The 18,698-nt window shown below is 35.8% G+C and overlaps 1 protein-coding gene and 1 pseudogene across 7 annotated transcripts in view; one reads left to right on the top strand and one right to left on the bottom strand.

Moving 5' to 3' along the window:
• The window catches only part of Usp37 (ubiquitin specific peptidase 37), an 83,122-nt gene that overhangs the window by 45,020 nt on the left and 19,404 nt on the right, over positions 1–18,698 (bottom strand). For all 7 annotated transcript variants that reach the window (XM_087206051.1, XM_087206054.1, XM_004864585.4 and 4 more), the window contains 5 exons: positions 15,391–15,569; positions 15,009–15,083; positions 10,678–10,775; positions 9,031–9,115; positions 4,727–4,888 (listed from right to left, as the gene is read on the bottom strand). In XM_087206051.1, coding sequence (XP_087062177.1) covers positions 4,727–4,888; positions 9,031–9,115; positions 10,678–10,775; positions 15,009–15,083; positions 15,391–15,569 — 599 coding nt within the window. The remainder of the gene's footprint in view (positions 1–4,726; positions 4,889–9,030; positions 9,116–10,677; positions 10,776–15,008; positions 15,084–15,390; positions 15,570–18,698) is intronic.
• Positions 10,395–10,473, top strand: LOC147829334 (U2 spliceosomal RNA; annotated as a pseudogene).

Raw genomic sequence — 18,698 nt, 5'->3', positions numbered from 1 at the left:
ATTTTTATTAGAATCATATTAAACTTACAACTTATTGTAGACAACTATATATAATATCTTGATTACACTCAGATGTCCTAAACAAGAATAATAGGTATTTTCTACATATTTAAGTTTAGTTTGTGTCCACTGGGAGTATTTTACAGTTTTTTTATCCAGCTATTTAAAAAATCTTGTTAAGTTACTCCTAAGTATTTTTGATGCTAAATTGGATTTTCCCTTCTGTCTTCAAACTGGCTACAGTATTCATGTTAATTTCTGATTCCATCTAACGAAGTGTTTTATTTTACCTATGTTTCTCATTGATCACTAGGGTTTCTAGGTCTTTCATTTCTAATTCCTATGCCCTACTTTTTTCTCATCTACGTGCATTGACTAATAACTGCAGTACAATGTTAAAATGAAGCAAAGGGCTGGAGATGTAGCACAGTGGTACAGCAGCTGCTTTGCTCAATCCCCAATACCAGAAAAAAAAAACCAAAACTAAACAGCCTCAAACACCAGAAAAACAAAACAATCCAATCAACTACAACAGAGGTAAAAAAAGTAGACATCCTTGACTTGTTCTTGATCTTAAGAAAAATACTAGGACTGGGGTATATATTTAGTCAAGTTAAGGAAGGATACATGGATTCCTATGTTCTGAAGCATTTTTAAAATCAGAAATGGGTACATTTTTGTCAAAAGGTTTTTTCAGGACCTGAGTAAAATAATAGAATTTTGCTCCTCAGACTTACTAATCCAGGAGATTATCTGAATAGATTTCCAAATACTGAACTATCCTTACAATCCTGGCACAAACATGTTAGGACAAAGCATATTATTATTTTTTAGAAGGGGTCTTGTTACATTGGCCAGGGTGGTCTTAAACTCCCGAGTCCAAGCAATCCTCCTGCCTCAGCTTCTCAAGTAGCTGGGTCTACAGGCACATGCCACCACACTGCTTGTTTATTTTCTTCATATGATACTGGATGGAGTCTGTTCACTAGGATTGTTTGGGGGTAATGTTCATAAATGATACTAGTTTATACTTCTTTTGTTTGAAATGGGTTTACTTACACTTGCTTCATTCAAAGTAATCAGTAAGGCTGGGGATTTAGCTCAGTGGTTTCATTGCCTGCTGCAGAAGCGCAAGTACCCAAGTTCGATCCCCAGTACCCCCCCAAAAAACAAAGTAGAAGTTTTCTTTAATTTTCTATACTCTGAAACAATTTACAATCTCTAAAAATCTCAAAGAATTTCCCTGTGAAATCACTTGGGCCTTGTGCTCTTTTGTGTGGGAACTCCCTGCTAAATTTTCTATGGAAAATGGTCTGAATTTTCTACCTCTATGGGATAAACCTGAGTAAACTGTACTTCATTTATGTGTTGAAATGCTTTTGGGCAAATACAAAATAGTGTCAAATGATTTTTTTTTTTTTTTTGGTACTGGGGATTGAACTTGGGACCTTGTGCTTGCGAGGCAGGCGGCAGAATCACTGACCTAAATCCCCGGCCCTCCTTGTCTTTTTTTAAAAAGAGGTAGAAAGGGGGCCGGGGATTTAGCTCAGTGGTTCCACCACCTGCCTTGGTGAGCACAAGGTCCCGAGTTCGATCTCCAGTACCAAACACCAAAACAAACAAACAAAGAGGTAGAAAGGTTTATTTTGGCTCAATTTCTTTTACTGTATATTTGTGCCTCCTTCTTCCTGGGTTGAATAAAAATCTAGTGATTTATCTATTTTGTTAATTTTTTTACGTAACCAGTACAGATGCTCCTTGACTTACAATGGGATTGTTATATCTCAATAAACCCACTGTAAATTGCAAATATCGTAAGTAAAAAATGTACTGAATATAAATACACCTAATTTATCAAAATATCATAGCTCAGCAATCAAGTAAACTGTAGAGTGTCTGCTTTTTATTCTTGGATTACATGGGTGACTGCGAGTTGTGGCTTGCTGCCCAAGCATCCTGAGAGAATGTGTTACCATATATTACTAGTTTGGGAAAAGAACAAAATTCAAAATTGGTAATGTAATTTCTATTGAATGTGTATTATTTCTGCACCATTGAAAAGTCAAAATATCTTAAATTGAACCATTATAAGTTATGGACCATTTGGACTTTGACTTGTTAATATAAGCCATTATTTTTCAGTTTTCTACTTCATGCAATTCTCTTTTATCTTTATTACTTCCTTACACTTTATTTTGATTTACTTTGTCATTCTTTTCATTTGAAGTTTCGAATTATTTTCATTCCTCTGTATTGATATAGATGTTTAAGACTATTATTTTCTATAGCTTAGAACTATATAATTACATATATATACTTTTATATGTATTTCTGTTAATTTTTCTGATCACTGCCCTTAAATATATTGCACATATTGTTATCAATATTTCATCATTCATCTTTTAGAACATCTGTAATTTGTATTCACTCAGTAGTCACTGAACAGGGTTTTCAGAGTTCCTAGGTAGAAGGTAACTATTTTATTTTATTTTTTATTTTATTTTATTTTTTGGTACCGGGGATCGAACTCGGGTCCTTGCGCTTGCACAGCAGGTGGCAAAACCACTGAGCTAAATCCCTGACCCTAGTTTTAATTTTAATTCACTTCATGAAACAATATATTTTCTTTCTTTTTTTTTTTTTTTTTTGAGATAGGGCAGTTCAGGCTGGCCTTCAACTCATGATGATCCTCCTGCTTCAGCCTCCCAAGTCCTGGGATTACAGGCCTGTGCCACCACACCCAGCTCTAGATTGTCTGTTTTATTTATTTATTCATACATTCATACTCTTTTTTTGGTACTGGGGATCGAACTTGGGATCCAACTAGGGATCTTGTGCTTGCAAGGCAGGCGGCAGAACCTCTGAGCTAAATCCCTGGCCCCATTCATTTTTTTTGGTACTGGGATCAACTCAGGACCTTGCACTTGGCAAGGCAGGCACTGTGCCACTGAGCTAAATCCCCAGCCCTAAATTGTCCATTTTAAATGACATCCTTTGACTTACACCTATTACTTATGAAACAATTACCTTTTCTACTTCCGCCTCTAGTTGTACTCTTACTGCCGTATCAGAAGACATGGTATTTATATGCAGTTCTCTATGTGTTCCCACCCATTTGTCTTAGCTCTGTAACTGAATATAGGAAATGTTCACCATCTTGTCAATGCTATCCCACCATGTCTTGGACAGATGACACTCATCTGTCCTCTGGAAGTTCCTGGGGTCAATCCCCAGTATCCAAAACAACAACAGCAACAGCAACTCACTCAGCTGGTAGGTCTGGGAGGCCAATTTGGTAAGCATAATCAAAAATTTCCAGCCGGGGATTTAGCTCAGTGGTTCTGGCGCCTGCCTCACAAGCTGAGGACCTGAGTTCGATCCCCAGTACCAAAAAAAAAAAAAAAAAAAAAATTAAAAAAAAAAAATTTCCAAGTGCCTTCCTTAGTCTTAATAATTCTACTCCTAAGAATTTACACTATAGAACCATTCCATCAAGTACAGTATTAAAAACATACATATATGTGTATAAAAATATTCATTCTAGCCTAGATTGTAAGTAGAAAAAAGAGAAACTTAAATGCATGCTAATACGGTTCAAAATTCTATATTAATATATATAAGGATTTCCAAGGGTTAATGTGCAGTGAAAAAGTCAGAGAATAGAAATGCAATATTATCAGAGTGGTGAAGAATGCAAATAGAGTCCAACTGCCTGAATTTACTGTTGCCATCATACTGACTATATCACTTTTTTTTTCCTTTGGTTTTTTTTGAGACAAGGTCTCGCTATGTAGTTCAGGTTGGCCTCAAACTCATGACATAGCCCAGGCTGGCTTCAAACACAGCAATCCTCCTGCCTCAGGCTCCTGAGTACTGGGATGACAGGGGTGCACCACCATGCCTGGGTTGACTATATCGCTTTGAGCAAGCTAATTAACTTCATTAAACTTTAGTTACTTACCCATAAAAGCAGATTTTTAATATACATGTATCAATAGGATTGTTGCAAGAGTTAAAAAAAAAAAAATCTATGAAAAACATTTAACACACAAGCTCAGTGGTTTCGCCGCCTGCTGTGCCAGCTCAAGAACCTGAGTTCAATCCCCGGTACCAAAAAAACAAAGCAAAAGAAAAACATTTAACACACAGTATCTTGTATATACATTTTGGGTATGATAGCTACTATTATATTACAGTTATTAAACTATGATCTCATTTTTGTGTTTATTAAGAAGAATATAATCATAAAAGCAATAGGGAGGATAACAAATTTAATTTTGAAAGTACCTCAGGAGTATGACTTCATCTATAGATTGAAGAACACTTTACTCCTTTAAAATGAGTATTATATGTATTTCCCCTTGTATCCCAAAGTTTAAAAATTGTTTAGAGATCAGATAATGAGCTTAACATTATTTATGGATTCAATAAATCTCTAATAAGTTATCTAATTTTTGGGAGAGAGGGTGAGACAGGGGTCTGTCTATGTATTTCAAGCTGGCCTCCAACTTGGGGCTATCCTCCTGCCTCTGCCTCCCAAGTGCTGGGATTACAGGCGTGCACCACCATGTCCAGCAAGTTATCTCATTTCTAAGTATTTTATAACTATAATTAATCTGACTTCTTTCTCCTTTCTTTCCTTCCTTTCTCTACCCCCGCCACCACTTCAACAAAGCTTAGGTCAGTTGAATCACTTTATAAAAAGAATGGAAAAGAATTGACCTACCCTTGTAGCTGCTGGTGTTGGTGAGATGAAAGGGGCACTCTTGGTTTGTTCCAGCCAGTGTAATCCTGGTTACACCTCAGTTTTTTAACAGAAAGAGGAATTGGCTGAGGAAGAAATCCCAAACTTCTTTTGGCAGAAGGAGTTTGGCTTGAAACATTATTCCTATAAAAAGAGTAAGAAATAAGGTAAGTTTTGAATGCTACTTTTTCTCCCTAAGTAGATTCATAGAAGTCAATGATCTGAGGAAAAAATTCTTTAATTTAGGAAAATATCTGTGGTAAGTCACTGGGAGAAAACTCACAAACGTAAATGAAGTCTGCTGACAGAGTGCTGAAGAAGCTTTAAGACTAAACTGCACATATTTAATCTATAACCAAAATAATCCAAGTGGACAAAAAAGGATAGTTTTGCTTTTTTTCTACTTACGAATATCACACATTAGTTTATCTAGTCTTGGCAGTCAACTTTTTCCATTACTACAAATAATACAACAAATAGTTTTTAACCCAATCTCTGGCAAAGTCCTCTAGTTTAATGTTTATAATTGAAAATATTGGGGGTATTTTTAATTTTCCTGGATATTTTGATTATTTTCCCAAAAGGCAGTATCAATTCATACTTGTACCAACAGTGAATTTTCATTCCCTCACATCTCTATTGGTTATTATTAAAAGTTTTACCTTTTATAGGATAGTGACATTTGATCTCATTGTTATTTTATTTTACATTTTCCTCATTACTACAGACACTGAACATACAAGTGGTGCCTTGCTTCATGAACTCAATTCTTTCCACAATTCTGGTCACAAACCAAACTGGACAAGAACTGAATCAAGTTTCCCCATAAGGTCAACAATGAACCTAACTAGAACCTAATTAATTAATTTGATTGGTTCTCATCCAACTCAGTATGTGACCAGAATCAGGGAAAGAATCAAGTTCCTGAACCAGGTACCACTGTATTTTTCTCATTGTTTACTCTTTTCTAAACTGTTTTTCTTTACCCTTAATTTTATTTATTTATTTTTTTTTTTAATTATTTTTTTTTTAACCCTTAATTTTACATAGGGTTCTTAATGATTTGGAGTTCTTTATATATGCTATATACTAACCCTTGGTCTAGTATATATCCTAAGTTTAAATTTTTTACATAGTCAAAATTTTTTTTAATGGTTTCAAATCTTTGTCATTTTAAAGAAATCATCCAGTACCATAAAGGTTACAGAAATGTTTTCCTGTATATTCTCTTAAATGGCTTAATATTTTTTGTCCTTCCTTTAATTCACCGGCAAGTTCATTTTGCTTTTATGTTTTGTTTTTTTTTAATTATTATTATTTTTTTGGTACCAGGGATCGAACTCGGGACCTTGTGCTGGTGAGGCAGGCATGGCACCACTGCCAGCACAAGGTACTGAGTATGATCCCCAGTACCAAAAAAAAAAAGAGAAAGAAAGAAAGAAAAAATTATAATTTACTTTCCTATATGGAAAACTAGTTGCCCTAAAATTACTTATTGTCTTAAGAGGTGATATATACATGTACCAACTCCCCATGATGAATGTATTCAATATGCATAATAAAAAATTTTACTTATTTTCTGGTCAGGCTATACAGTAGTTACTGTTTTTACTTAAAAAAAATTCTGAAATAGAATACTCATATGACAAATTATATAAAAACCAAATGTGGAACTTGATGAAGTTTTGTAAAGCAAACACATAGGCAATAACCATTAATAACTCACAAGTGCTCTTCAACAAAATTCCTCTAACCTAAATTTTATCATTAGCTATTTTTTTCATCCCTTACTACAAACTCTAAAAACTGCAGTTCAGACCATGCATGATATTCCTGTTTTCATCCTTCACCTTTCAACCTTTCAGCAATTCTATATTACAGCTGGTGCTTTTACATAGCATACAGATTTTTTTCTTCTTTCAAACTCAGTATCTTTCTCTTTAACTGGAATATTTAGTGTGCTGATGTAAATTAGCATATAAATTTTATACAAATATAGCATAATTATGTCAGTATTATCATTACTGATTTGGATTTATATATTGAATTTTATTATGTATTTGTTACTTGTTACATGTGTTCTCTGCTCCTTTTTCTTGTCTCTTTTTAGAATGCTTCACTAATATTGTCTCATTTTCTTCCCTCTGTTAGTTTGGAAGTAATAAATTCTTTTAGGAAATTTTAACTGGATGTCCCAAAAATTATATTACATGTTAAGAAGAAAAGCTTTATTGAAATGCAAATGACATAGAATAACTTCTACATAAAGTACATAATTTAGTAAATCTTGACATATGTATACCATCACCATAATTAAGATAACAAACATGTCCATCATCACCATAAGTACCCTGGTGGCCCTCTGTGTCCTTCCCTCTCACTCTTGTTTGTGTCCTTTCCTCTGAGCAAGCAACCACTGGTCTGTGTTTTGTCACTCTTGGTTACCTTGCATTTTCTAGAATTTCATATAAATGGAATCATATGTACCTTTTTTTATTAGTTATACAAAACACTAAAACTTTAAAACATTTAATTTTAAAATTTGCTTTTCAAATGCTCATTGATTTTTACTTCCTACTTCTTCAGTTTTCTTCTTGCTAAATAAATTCTTTGTCTCTAACTAAAGATAGCATTATCTGTCTACATTCCTGGATTCAAATTTAGATGGGTATAAAAGTTTGATGCTAGTATACAACCCGTTTCCCAGCACCATTTGTTAAAAGGACTATTTTTAACCCATTCAACAATCTATCCTTTTCTTTTAGCCTACTTTTATTTTAAGCAGGTTTCTTGTATGCATTAGTACTTGATTCTAGTGTGTGTTTTCTGTGTGCCTTATGATTTTAGGTTTTGTTCAATATTGGTTTTCTCACCAATCTGGAAATTTTCACAGTATCTTTGAAATAAAAATATTTTCCCCTCAAATATTCCTTTATACAATTAATATGTTCATTCTACTATTTTGTTAAGAAATTATATTTAATAAATCATTTGCAAACCAAATTTAGCTTTTTGGGTTTTTTTTTCAAAAACTTAGGTTTCCTGGATTGTGTTTTTCATTTTTGGTTTTGTGAGACAGGGTTTCACTATACATTCTAAGCTGGCCTAAGATTTTTCTAATGAGAGGAAATGTGTCAAGATTTCTTTTTCAAATTTAAATAACTTAGTTACCACTGTATTCATAAAGTGCTTGAGAGATAGGCTGAATACCTAACCACAACATCAAATTCATCTTAATCATTTTATACAAAGATGTGTTTACAACTCTGAATTAAATTATAATAAAAAGACAAAACGTGACAATATGTCATTATATGGTATACATATATCATACACTACCATTACCTTTGTTGCATTTTAAACCATCACCACTGTGGAATATATTCCATGATCACACTTTCTCAGTGAGTACTTAGCAGCTGCCTTATATATTTACATCCACTAAACCCTGAAAAAAAAACCCGCCAGCTATATCTATAATCAGCAATTAAATTTCTGACTTTTTCCAATAAAAAGTACTCATACGAAGCTTTTTTTGTTTTTAAAGAAAACTCCTTAATTTTTGGAAGGTAGCTTAAGTACATAAGAAACAAAGACAATGTAAAAGTGTCTCACTGGCAAGATCTTAGCATGTTCACCACTAGAGAGGATAGAAACACAGTGGCCTAGAATCTAACACTGGGAGTCTCAACCAGTAGGCTCAGTACAAATCTTTCCAGACTTCAGTTTATTCATCTGTAGAAAAACTTTAAAACAGAACTAAAAAGTTTCTAGAGTGCTTTCTAACTAAAGTGTCATGATACTATGATTCTCAATTTTTGGGGGGAGTGGTACTGAGGTTGAACCCAGGGCCTCATGCATGCTAGGCAAGCACTGTAACACTCATTAGGGGTTTTTTTTTTGGTTTTTTTTGGTACCGAGGATCAAACTCGGGACCTTGTGCTTTTGAGGCAGGTGCCAGAACCACTGAGCTACATCCCCGGCCCACTCATTAGTTTTAATATTCTTAAATTAGAGTATTTTTAGAGCATAAGAATCATTCAATATTCTGAGACAGTGCTTTTTTTATGGTGCCAAAAGTTTATCTGAAAAGCGGAGGTGAGGGGGTAAGGGAGCAACTAGCTTTGCAGAGTGAACTTGGGCTGAACAAGAAAGGAAAAGAGAAAAGCAAAAATAATAGTACACCCTGGGTCCGGGAGTCTCAGGGTAGGCTACTGTGAAGAGTCATGGCAGCCTGAAAAAGAGAGCTCTTCAAATTTTTCACAAGGCATATGATTCTCACATACCTATCTAGGTTAGTGACACTAGAAGAGTAGTCCTTGGATCCAGCTCTGCTTCCATAAAATGACGATGACTGCAAAGGTAAAAGGCCTATAAAACAAAATTAAAAGAAAAAATGTATTATCTAGATTAATCATTCAACTTCATTTAATAATAAATTACACACTGGGCATGTTTACATTCAACTGTTTTCTCCTTTCCATCAAAGTAAAATATAATTATGTTAAAGAGATTAAGTACTGTGGAAAAAGTTACAAGAGTAAAGCACTATTCTCCTGCCCAAAATCTCTGCAAGTTTTGCTTCAACTTTCTAACCATTTTTAAAAACTTAGTTTTTCTGACTTCTTCCATAGAGCTAGACTATATTTCTACTATTTCTTGATTTATTCATTTTAAACAATATCAGCTGACTCCTTATTATAGAAAACTAGAAGTTGCTTATATCACCCCAAACTGAGGTCCAGGAAGATCTGTACTGAGGCAATCTAGTCTTGTTCTCCTCTAACCAGTTATTACCTGTGTTATGCTAGTAATTCTACTGAGTTAACCCTAAAAGTTTAATACATTTAAAACTTCATTTTGTTTTATGGATTTTCTTGTAATTTTACTATCCACTTCTTCTCTTGCCTCATTTCTTCCACAGCAACTTTTTTTCTTCTGGGATGCTGGGGATTAACTCAGGGTCTTGCACATGCCAGAGTATTGAACCCCACATCTTGCATAAGTATTTTACTGCTGAGCTACAAGTCCCACATCAACTTTTTTTTTTTTTTTTTTGGTACCGGGGATCGAACTCAGGTCCTTGCGCTTGCACAGCAGGCAGTGAAACCACTGAGCTAAATCCCCGGCCCACCACATCAACTTTTTAAAGAATATTCTTAACTTCGATATTGCCAAGGCTTATTACATAATTTTTCCATTTTCTAACTACTGGTTGATTATAAAAGCTGAAAACCAGTAAGTGGAGTTTGTATCTTATGTATTAATATTTTAGAGCTAAAACATATTAGAGATTCATCTTTCTATAACAGCCAATGTCACAATCCCAAATCATTAAAAGAACATTTCTAGAAGCTCAATCAAGTGGATTTTCATAAATTATCAGTTAATCAAATCATGACATATTTTATCTTGCTTCAACTTAATTTTAAGTTGATATAATATTAAAATCAACACCAGATATCTGAGTCTCTAAGGACTTCAGAAGTCCAGAAATATAGGTAGGTGTGGGAAACATTTGACAAAAATGCACGGACAGTCTTTAATTCCTAGTTTTTGTAAAAACGGCGTATAAGGCAAGATTAAATACTTTAGGCAATAATTTCAAGATCTTCTACATAAAATTTTCTCATTAGAAGATGCACTGATGATCGCTTCTCGGCCTTTTGGCTAAGATCAAGTGTAGAAGATGCACTGATGAAACTTAATTTCGAACACTTTAACTCCTCTGATTCAGCCTATAAGGTAGTATGACAATAAAAGAGCTTAACTCCGGACAATCAAATAAAGGAAGGAAGTTAGGTCTAGATTTTTTAACTAGTACTGAATACACTAGTCCTGAATAACATAGTGATATATATTCCACTTTAGGTTTCTACTTCTAGTCTATTACAATATATCATATAAAAACCTTTTATAAAGACCAAACTTACCTGATGTCCGATTTTCTTCAGATTGTTTCAAACTCAACTGCTTTTCTCTACTGCTGGTTAAATACTTTCTTGAGGGATCTGTCATAGTCTTGTTGTTCCTATCATTTTAAATAACAATTTTACATCACTGAAGAGATACTAAAAATCAACAGGATAACTTGTCAGGTGGAAGTCAGCTAACCTCTGTCCTCAGCCATTCTAATATTTCTATAAAGTGTCTATGAGTAAAACACGGTGGCAGAGACAGAAACTGTAGTATGGGTTTCCTTCCCTTCATGAACCTTTAGCTCCTGCTGCTGTGTTTTGTTTTGTTTTGTTTTGTTTTCTTTCTTTTTTGGTACTTGGAATCAAACCCAGGGCCTCTTGCTTGCTAGGCCAGCACGGCACCCAAGCCACACCCCTGGCCCCAGCTACTGCAGGTACTCTATGTCCCAACTGGTTAGCAGCAAAAGTGGATGAGAACATGATCCAGTACCATCCCCTGAGAAAATAAATTAGCCCCTTGAAAGTAAATGGTTTTGTCTGATTCCTTTCACTTTGAAGACCACAATTAATAGAGTAAGTATGTACTTGTCTTCTGTCCAGTGCCTTGGCCAAAATTATTATCTGAGAGCTCATAAGAATAACTAATTTTCACTAGGGATGTAGCTCAGCAGCACAGTGCCTGCCTGGCAAGCGGGAGTTCCTGAGTTTGATCCCCAGTACAAAAAACAAAACAAAACAAACAAAAAGAATAATTTTCTAACCTGAAAACTCATATATTTGAAAATTCATATTTTATTATTTAGGAACAACACTCTACAGAAAAGGAAGTAAAACAAGAGCAAATGACCACAGGATCCTCTGGTACTATCACATTTGATATTACCCTAAAGCGGCTAGCCTGATAAAGCATTGCAACAGCTCTTTTTTTTTTTTTTTGGTACTAGGGATTGAACATGGGTCCTTGCGCTTGCGCAGTACGCGGTGAAACCACTGAGCTAAATCCCTAGCCCATGCAACAGCTTTTTAATTTAAAAAAAAATTTTATTTTGGTACCACGGATCAAACTCGGGTCCTTGTGCTTACGAGGCAGGCGACAGAACCACTGAGCTAAATCCCCGGCTACAACAGGTTTCTTAAAAGTACTACACAGAGATGATCTTATTAACAATGAAATCTTATTAGGAATAAAATATAATATATACAGGTTGAGTATTCCTTATCCAAAATGCTTGAAATTGGAAGTGTTTCATATTTTGGAATGGTGACATACGTACTTAGGGATGGACACCAAGTTCTAAACACAAAATTCATATACACCTTGTGCACAGAGCCTGAACATAGTTTTATAAAATATTTTTAGTGTACCTGTGTTCTGACTGCCACTTGTCATAGAGTCAGATGTGGAATTTCCACTTTTAGCATCAGGTTAGGACTCAGAAAAGTTTCACATTTTGGAACATTTCAGATTTCAGATTTTTGTATTAAGGATGCTTAATTTGTATTTAAATCAACAAACCGTTACATTTATAGAGAATATATGGGTCCAGAAACCAAAGGAGCAGAAGTAGCAGTGGTCCCTTTCCCTATAACTCTTAATAACTCACTTGATGAATTTGTGTTTATCATTCCAATTTGGCTGCCATGGGGTGCTAGTTCCAAGATAAGAAAGTTTTTCACCAGGAGGCATAGTAAGAGAACAATTAAACCTAATGTCATGGCTCCTACCTAGTCACTTGTGGCTTCTCATGCTGGCAGACCAACAGACAAAGAAAGTCACCATACTAGCATGGGTAAGTGAATATGATAAGGAAGAAAAACTGCTACTATACAATGAAGGCAGGGATCAACTGGAATAATGGAGATCTACTGGAGTACCTCTTAGTGCTCTCAAGCTTGTTCAACGTGGTTCTAATGTCACCTAAACTGGCAATTAGATCAACAGTGACCATGACCAGAGACTGAAATCCCTCAGACATGAAGACTTCAAACCAGGCAAACGGTCAAGACTGAAAGTGTTGGTAGAGGATTCAGGGAATACAGAAAGATATCAGAAGGGAAGGATGATATCAGCTATAGCCTCAGGGCCATGTGCAGCAATGCACTCTACCAGAAAGCAAGGCCAGGGGTCACATGGAATATAATAAGCAAGTGGGTTCCTTCCAGAGGACAGAATCAGAATGGTAGATGAGCTAACAGTAACTTATTCCACTACCTTCAAAGTTCTCACAACTTCTGTCTCACAAAATTTTATCACTACGAGTAGATACTGTTCCAGCTTCCTATTTTTGTCTTTTTTAAACAGAAGTTTTTAACTGTCATTACCCAGTTCCTACTCTAGCAATGTATAATGATGTGTGTATGACAATAGAATTGGAGAATGCAAATTAACTTGCCTACTAGTTTTTAGGTATTCGACCATAAGGGGCACAGTCCAAGAAACACCTGGACTTTATGGAGAAGGCTGCACATCACCCAGAGATCCTAGTCTCTGAGCTGGGTACAATACTTAATGAGACTTGGAGTTTGCTCCCATTAGCAATGGGGCTAAGGCTGTACTACATATGGGAAGAATGATAAATAAGGGTATGTTGATGGCCAGAGTGGCAAACTATGGCAGACTGTTACTTGTTCTCAAATAACCATTGCATCCTTGTACTGTAATAGTCAAGTTTTGGTTAGGCAAATTTCTTATAATACAGATATTCCTTATTTAATGACTGTTCAGACCTACAACCTTTTTTTGTACGATTCTGTAATCTTGTTTATAGAGCCTCAATGCCCTTTTCTGTACAGTACACCTGTCTATACAGTACTGTAACTTTTGCTGATTGTACACACACAGTACAGGGTGATTTGCACAGTACTGTAGTTTTATGAACTATTATACACTACAGTACTGCATGTAAAAGTTATACAAATAAAAGCAAAGTCATCAAATTGGAGTTTCCTTTGACTCTTTGTTCTGAATATTATAATGTACATACCACATACAATTTCTCATTTAGTGACCAATTCAATTAACCTAGATGCAGAAATGGCACTTGGTGTTAAGTGAAGAATGTCTGTATAATCATGTAATTAAGTTCTGGACAATGTGATATACACAAAAGTAGTGTGTACAATTTGCAGCCTAAAGGAAACAGTATGCCCTCCCTTCAGTCTTTCCCCCCTTTCTACTAATAGCAATGGAGGTATTAATTGAAGTAGCTAAGTAAGTCCAAAAAATTGTAGATTAACAAGACTCTGAGAATCTGAGTCTAAAGTGATTGTGATTTCAGATACCTATCCTATCAACTACCCAGCCTTTTACATCTGTCATAGAAGCACAACCAGTTAATATATGAAGTTCGTTTGGTTTTTTCCCAACTTGGTTCTGGCGATCTTTTCACCTCTGGTGAAAAGTTAACACCAGTTAACTAACAATGTCTGTTAAGGTATTAGCTGTTCACTATGTAGTATGTTTTCTCTCCACGAAAGCGAAAAAGAAAAAAAAGATCTTCACATGATAATGATGATGAGGATGATGAGTCAGTGACAACTCTACTGCACATCTATTCTCTTTTGTTCAACTCAAGAAATACTCCTTAGGGGCCGGGGATTTAGTTCAGTGGCACCACTCCTGCCTCACAAGCCCAAGTTCCATCCCCAGAAAAAACAAAAAACACTCCTTTGACTTTTTTGTTTTTGAGACAAGGTTTGGTTTTTTTAAGGCAAGGTCTCATTTGAATTTCAGGCTGGCCTCAAACTCACGGTGATCCTCCCGCCTCAGCTTCCCAACTGGTGGGATTACAGGCACACAACACAATGCCTGACAGGAAATACTCCTTTGAAAAATTAATACTCCTTGTCCAGTAGCTATGTAGGACTCACATTCTTTTCTCCCCAGGCTGACTTTCTATACCAGTAAAGTAAAAACACAGTAGTTAAGGGCAAAGGAAAGAAGGGTTCACATTAAAAGAGCAGCAAGAGGCCTGGGGATTTAGCTCAGTGGTTCCACCGCCTGCCTTACAAGCTCAAGGTCCCGAGTTTGATTCCCAGTACCAAAACAAACAGAAGAGCAGCAAGAAATATTTGTTTACCGAGTTTTTCAGTTCTATTCTTCTAAATATTGCATAATTTTTTTAAAAGGTGAGAAAGGAGAAGTGCAATGAAATGACAAAAGCATTAACAGTAGCCTAATTCCCTCCCTATTGAGCACAAAACCTACTGTCATCAAAATACTTTAAATTCTGCTCTATCTTTGGAATTCCCACCAACTGAACATTCCTCCCATAACCCCTAGTGCTTATGACTATCAGTAGGAGAAACACTAATCTAGTGACTTAAAGGCTCTTAAAGCAACTTACGATGAAGAATCATTTTCCTTAGGGTAATCTTCATTCAGCTCTGAGCCAGAAAGCATTCTTTTCCTCTTTTCAGTGCTACAGAGAAGAAAAGTTATTTTTCAAAAGTCATAATTCTGATACCATTAAAAATTATAAGCCAACATAATTAAGGATAGAAAATGTGACTACTGTTATTTAACTCTCTACATCATATTTAAATTAATATGCTGTACATCTGTAGGCTCAAGATGTGTCATTGACAAACTGCATAAGACAAATACTTGAAATTACCTATAAAAATCATTGTATACTTTCTCCTGTTTTTCCTCTTCAAATTTCTAAAAGGCCTAAAAGACATTTATAAAGTTACACTGCATGACTAAGTAAGAAATATCTTTCCTACCGGTTTTCTAATAATCCTGATCTAAGCGGTGTTGATGTAGCTGTCAAAGAAGGAATCGTCCGGGTAACAGTTATTCCACTTCCTGATACAGTCTTAATGGATCCTCTACCTGGATTACCAAGAACTTTTCGAAATGGAATATCATCTTTAGTTTCCAAACTTCCTCTTTTTGAAGAGGCCTGAAAGAATAAAGTTTGTAACAGTTAAATCTTCAAATTAATTGCAATACTTTTAAGATCAGTGATTCTCAAATGGGGAATTTTAACAAAACAAAAAACTAGAGACACTCATTTCTAGAGACTGTAGTCTAATTGGTCTTGGGTGACCCATTCATTTGTGTGTATAGAAACTTTTCTCTGGCAGCGGGGATCAAACCCAGGGCCTCTCGTATGTTAGGCAAATGCTCTACCACTGAGTTACACTCCGGCTCCTATAAATACATTATATATGTACGTATATATCTTTTGGTTTTATGAGACAAGGTCTCACTATGTAGTTCAGGCTGGCCTTGAAGTCACTATGTAGTCCAGGCTGTCCTAAAACTCATGGCAATCCTCCTGCCTCAGCCTTCCAAGTGCTGGGATTACAGGCATGTGCCACCCTGCCTGCCTACATATATATATTTAAAACCACTCTAGATGATTTGAATGCATAGCTAAGTGTGAGAAATTGAACTTGACACTTATTTTCCTATAGTATCCTTAAAATTTTAAAAATTCCATAGCACACCTGGAAGTAGAAGGCAAAAACTCTATTTTGAGTAATTAATTTTTTAAAAAGACAGTTCTAGAGAGCAACATATAAACTCTGGGAAAAAAACATACAATGTTAAGAAGGCGTGACCAGGACTGAGTATACACAGTGTTAGAGTATACGTTTAACACCAGGTGTGGTTGTGCATGCTTGTAATCCCACCACTCAAGAGGCTGAGGCAGGAGGATCACCTTGAGTTCAAGGTCAACCTGAACTACATGGCAAGACCTGTCTCAAAAAATCAAAAATAAAACACTAGGTGGGGTGGCACACACTTATAATTCCAGCCCTTGGGAGGCTGAGGCAGGAGGACTGTGAGTTTGTGGTCATCTGGGTAACTTAGTAAGACCTTATTTCAAATGAAAAGGGCTGGGAATATAATTCAGTGGCTTGCATAGTACTGCCAAAACCAAAAAAAAATATTCTCTATGGAATGGAAGACACATCCAATTATTTATTATATCTTAAATTTAGAAAAAAACCCCAAAACCCTAAGTCACCTGGATGAATGGTTTAAAAAAGTAAAATGATTTTTAAATAGGTAATGTAGTTCAGTGGCAGAAAGCTTGCCTCTTGTGCACAAGGGCCTGGGTTTTATGTCTGGCACTGAAAAAAACAATCATTGTTCATAAATTAAATATTAAAAGCCACAGACTTCTGGGCATGGTGGTGCACACCGGTAATCCCAGCACTCAGGAGCTGAGGCAAGAGAACCGCTGCAAGTTCAAAGCCAACCTGGGCTACAAAGTGACTTCAAGGCCAGCTTGAACTTAGTGAGTTCTTGTCTCAAAAAACCAACCAACCAACCAATCAAACAAACGACAACTGCCACAGACTGAAAAGTTTCACCATCACTCCATCCACTCAATTCTCCCACTTTCCATTCTCCCACCTCATAGCCTTTTCGAGCTTTCTGTACAAAAATCAAAATTTATCCATAAAATGCACAAAATCATACATAATTTTCTATGCCTTTTTATTTAATACTAGTTACAGTCCATAAAACTGTGTATTTCCACAAATGGGAATTATTTGTGGAGGTACGTATATATTTGCATGAGCTATATATGTTAACATTTACGCATTTAGATAGTATTCTAACGTTTAAATTCTAACCTACAACTGTATGAATCTCAAAAAATTATGCTGGGTAAAAGAAGCCAGAGTCTCCCTTCTCCTAGAAAAAAAATATAAATTCTAAGTGTATAAAGTCCAAAAAGTGGGCCAGGGATGTAGCTCAGTGGCACCGTGCCTGCTTGGCAAGTGCAAGATCCTAAGTTCAATCCCTGGTACCAAAACCAAAAAAAAACAAAACCCAAAACCAAAACCAAAAAAAACTCCAAAAAGTACAACCTAATCTAGGGTAACAGAAGCAAATCTGTGGTTGTTTCCAGATAGGGATGGGGTAGGGAGATTACACAGGAGGATGAGGAAACATAAGGGTTATGGTTAAGTTCATTTACTGTTTATGGTAATGATTTTAGGAGTGAAAACAGAAGTCAACATGCACTAGACATTGAATATGTACAATTAACTCTATACCAATTAGGTATCAATAAAAATGTTTCCCAAAAAATCTAATCTATGAAAAGAACCTAACAAAAGTTCAATCTTATTTATTGCTTAGTCCAGTATATGGACTAAGCAATGACCTCTCTACACTGCCAAATACAACTAATAAATTTACTTACAGAAAAACTTCAAAGTTTCTCTGACTTTATGCCTAGCTTCCCTTTGTAAAATATTTAATATGAGACATAAGACCTGCTAAGTTGCAGTAAAATTATTTATTGGTATACAGCAAGTCTCACAGCTGGCTGAGTCATATTCATAAAAGAAAAACTATTTAAAAAAAGATGTCATGGGACCGGAGATTTAGCTCAGTGGTTCTGCCACCTGCCTCGCAAGTGCAAGGTCCCAAGTTCAATCTCCGGTACCAAAAAAAAAGAACAGATGTCATGTACATGTACAAATTCCCTATAGTGAATATAATCATTATGTATCGCAAGCATGTACTAATAAAAAGAAATTTAAAAAGTAAAAACAGCCAGGCATGCTGGTCCATGTCTGTAATCCCAGCACCCGGGAGGCTGAGGCAGGAGGATTGCCACAAGTTCAAGGCCAGCCTGGACTACACAGCAAGATCATGTCTCAAAAAATAAATAACTTTTTAAAACAAGAATGAATGAATAAAATACAAACAAAACATCTCAACAAAACATATACTGTAAAGGCAAAATTCAAGTCAGGTGTGGTGGTGCACATCTGTAACCCAGCCCTTGGGAGGCCAAGGTAGGAGGACTGCTGCAAGTTTGAGGCTAGCCTGGGCTACATAGTGAGTTCAAGGCCAGTCTGGACTACACAGCAAGATCCTGTCTTAAAAAACAAACAAACATGGGGCCGGGGATTTAGCTCAGTGGTTCCACCACCTGCTTTGTAAGCGCAAGGACCCGAGTTCGATCCCCGGTACCCAAAAACAAACAAACAGGCTAAATTCATAATGTAGAACAGACCTAAAGAGTATAAAGATACTATGCATAATGTAGAACATTCAT

The sequence above is a fragment of the Heterocephalus glaber genome, unplaced genomic scaffold (genome assembly GCF_053883595.1).
Source record: "Heterocephalus glaber isolate CG9 unplaced genomic scaffold, H.glaber_assembly_v1.0 deba00000621, whole genome shotgun sequence".
Classification (NCBI taxonomy): Eukaryota; Metazoa; Chordata; class Mammalia; order Rodentia; family Bathyergidae; genus Heterocephalus; species Heterocephalus glaber.
This window is presented reverse-complemented; position numbering and strand designations above follow the sequence as displayed.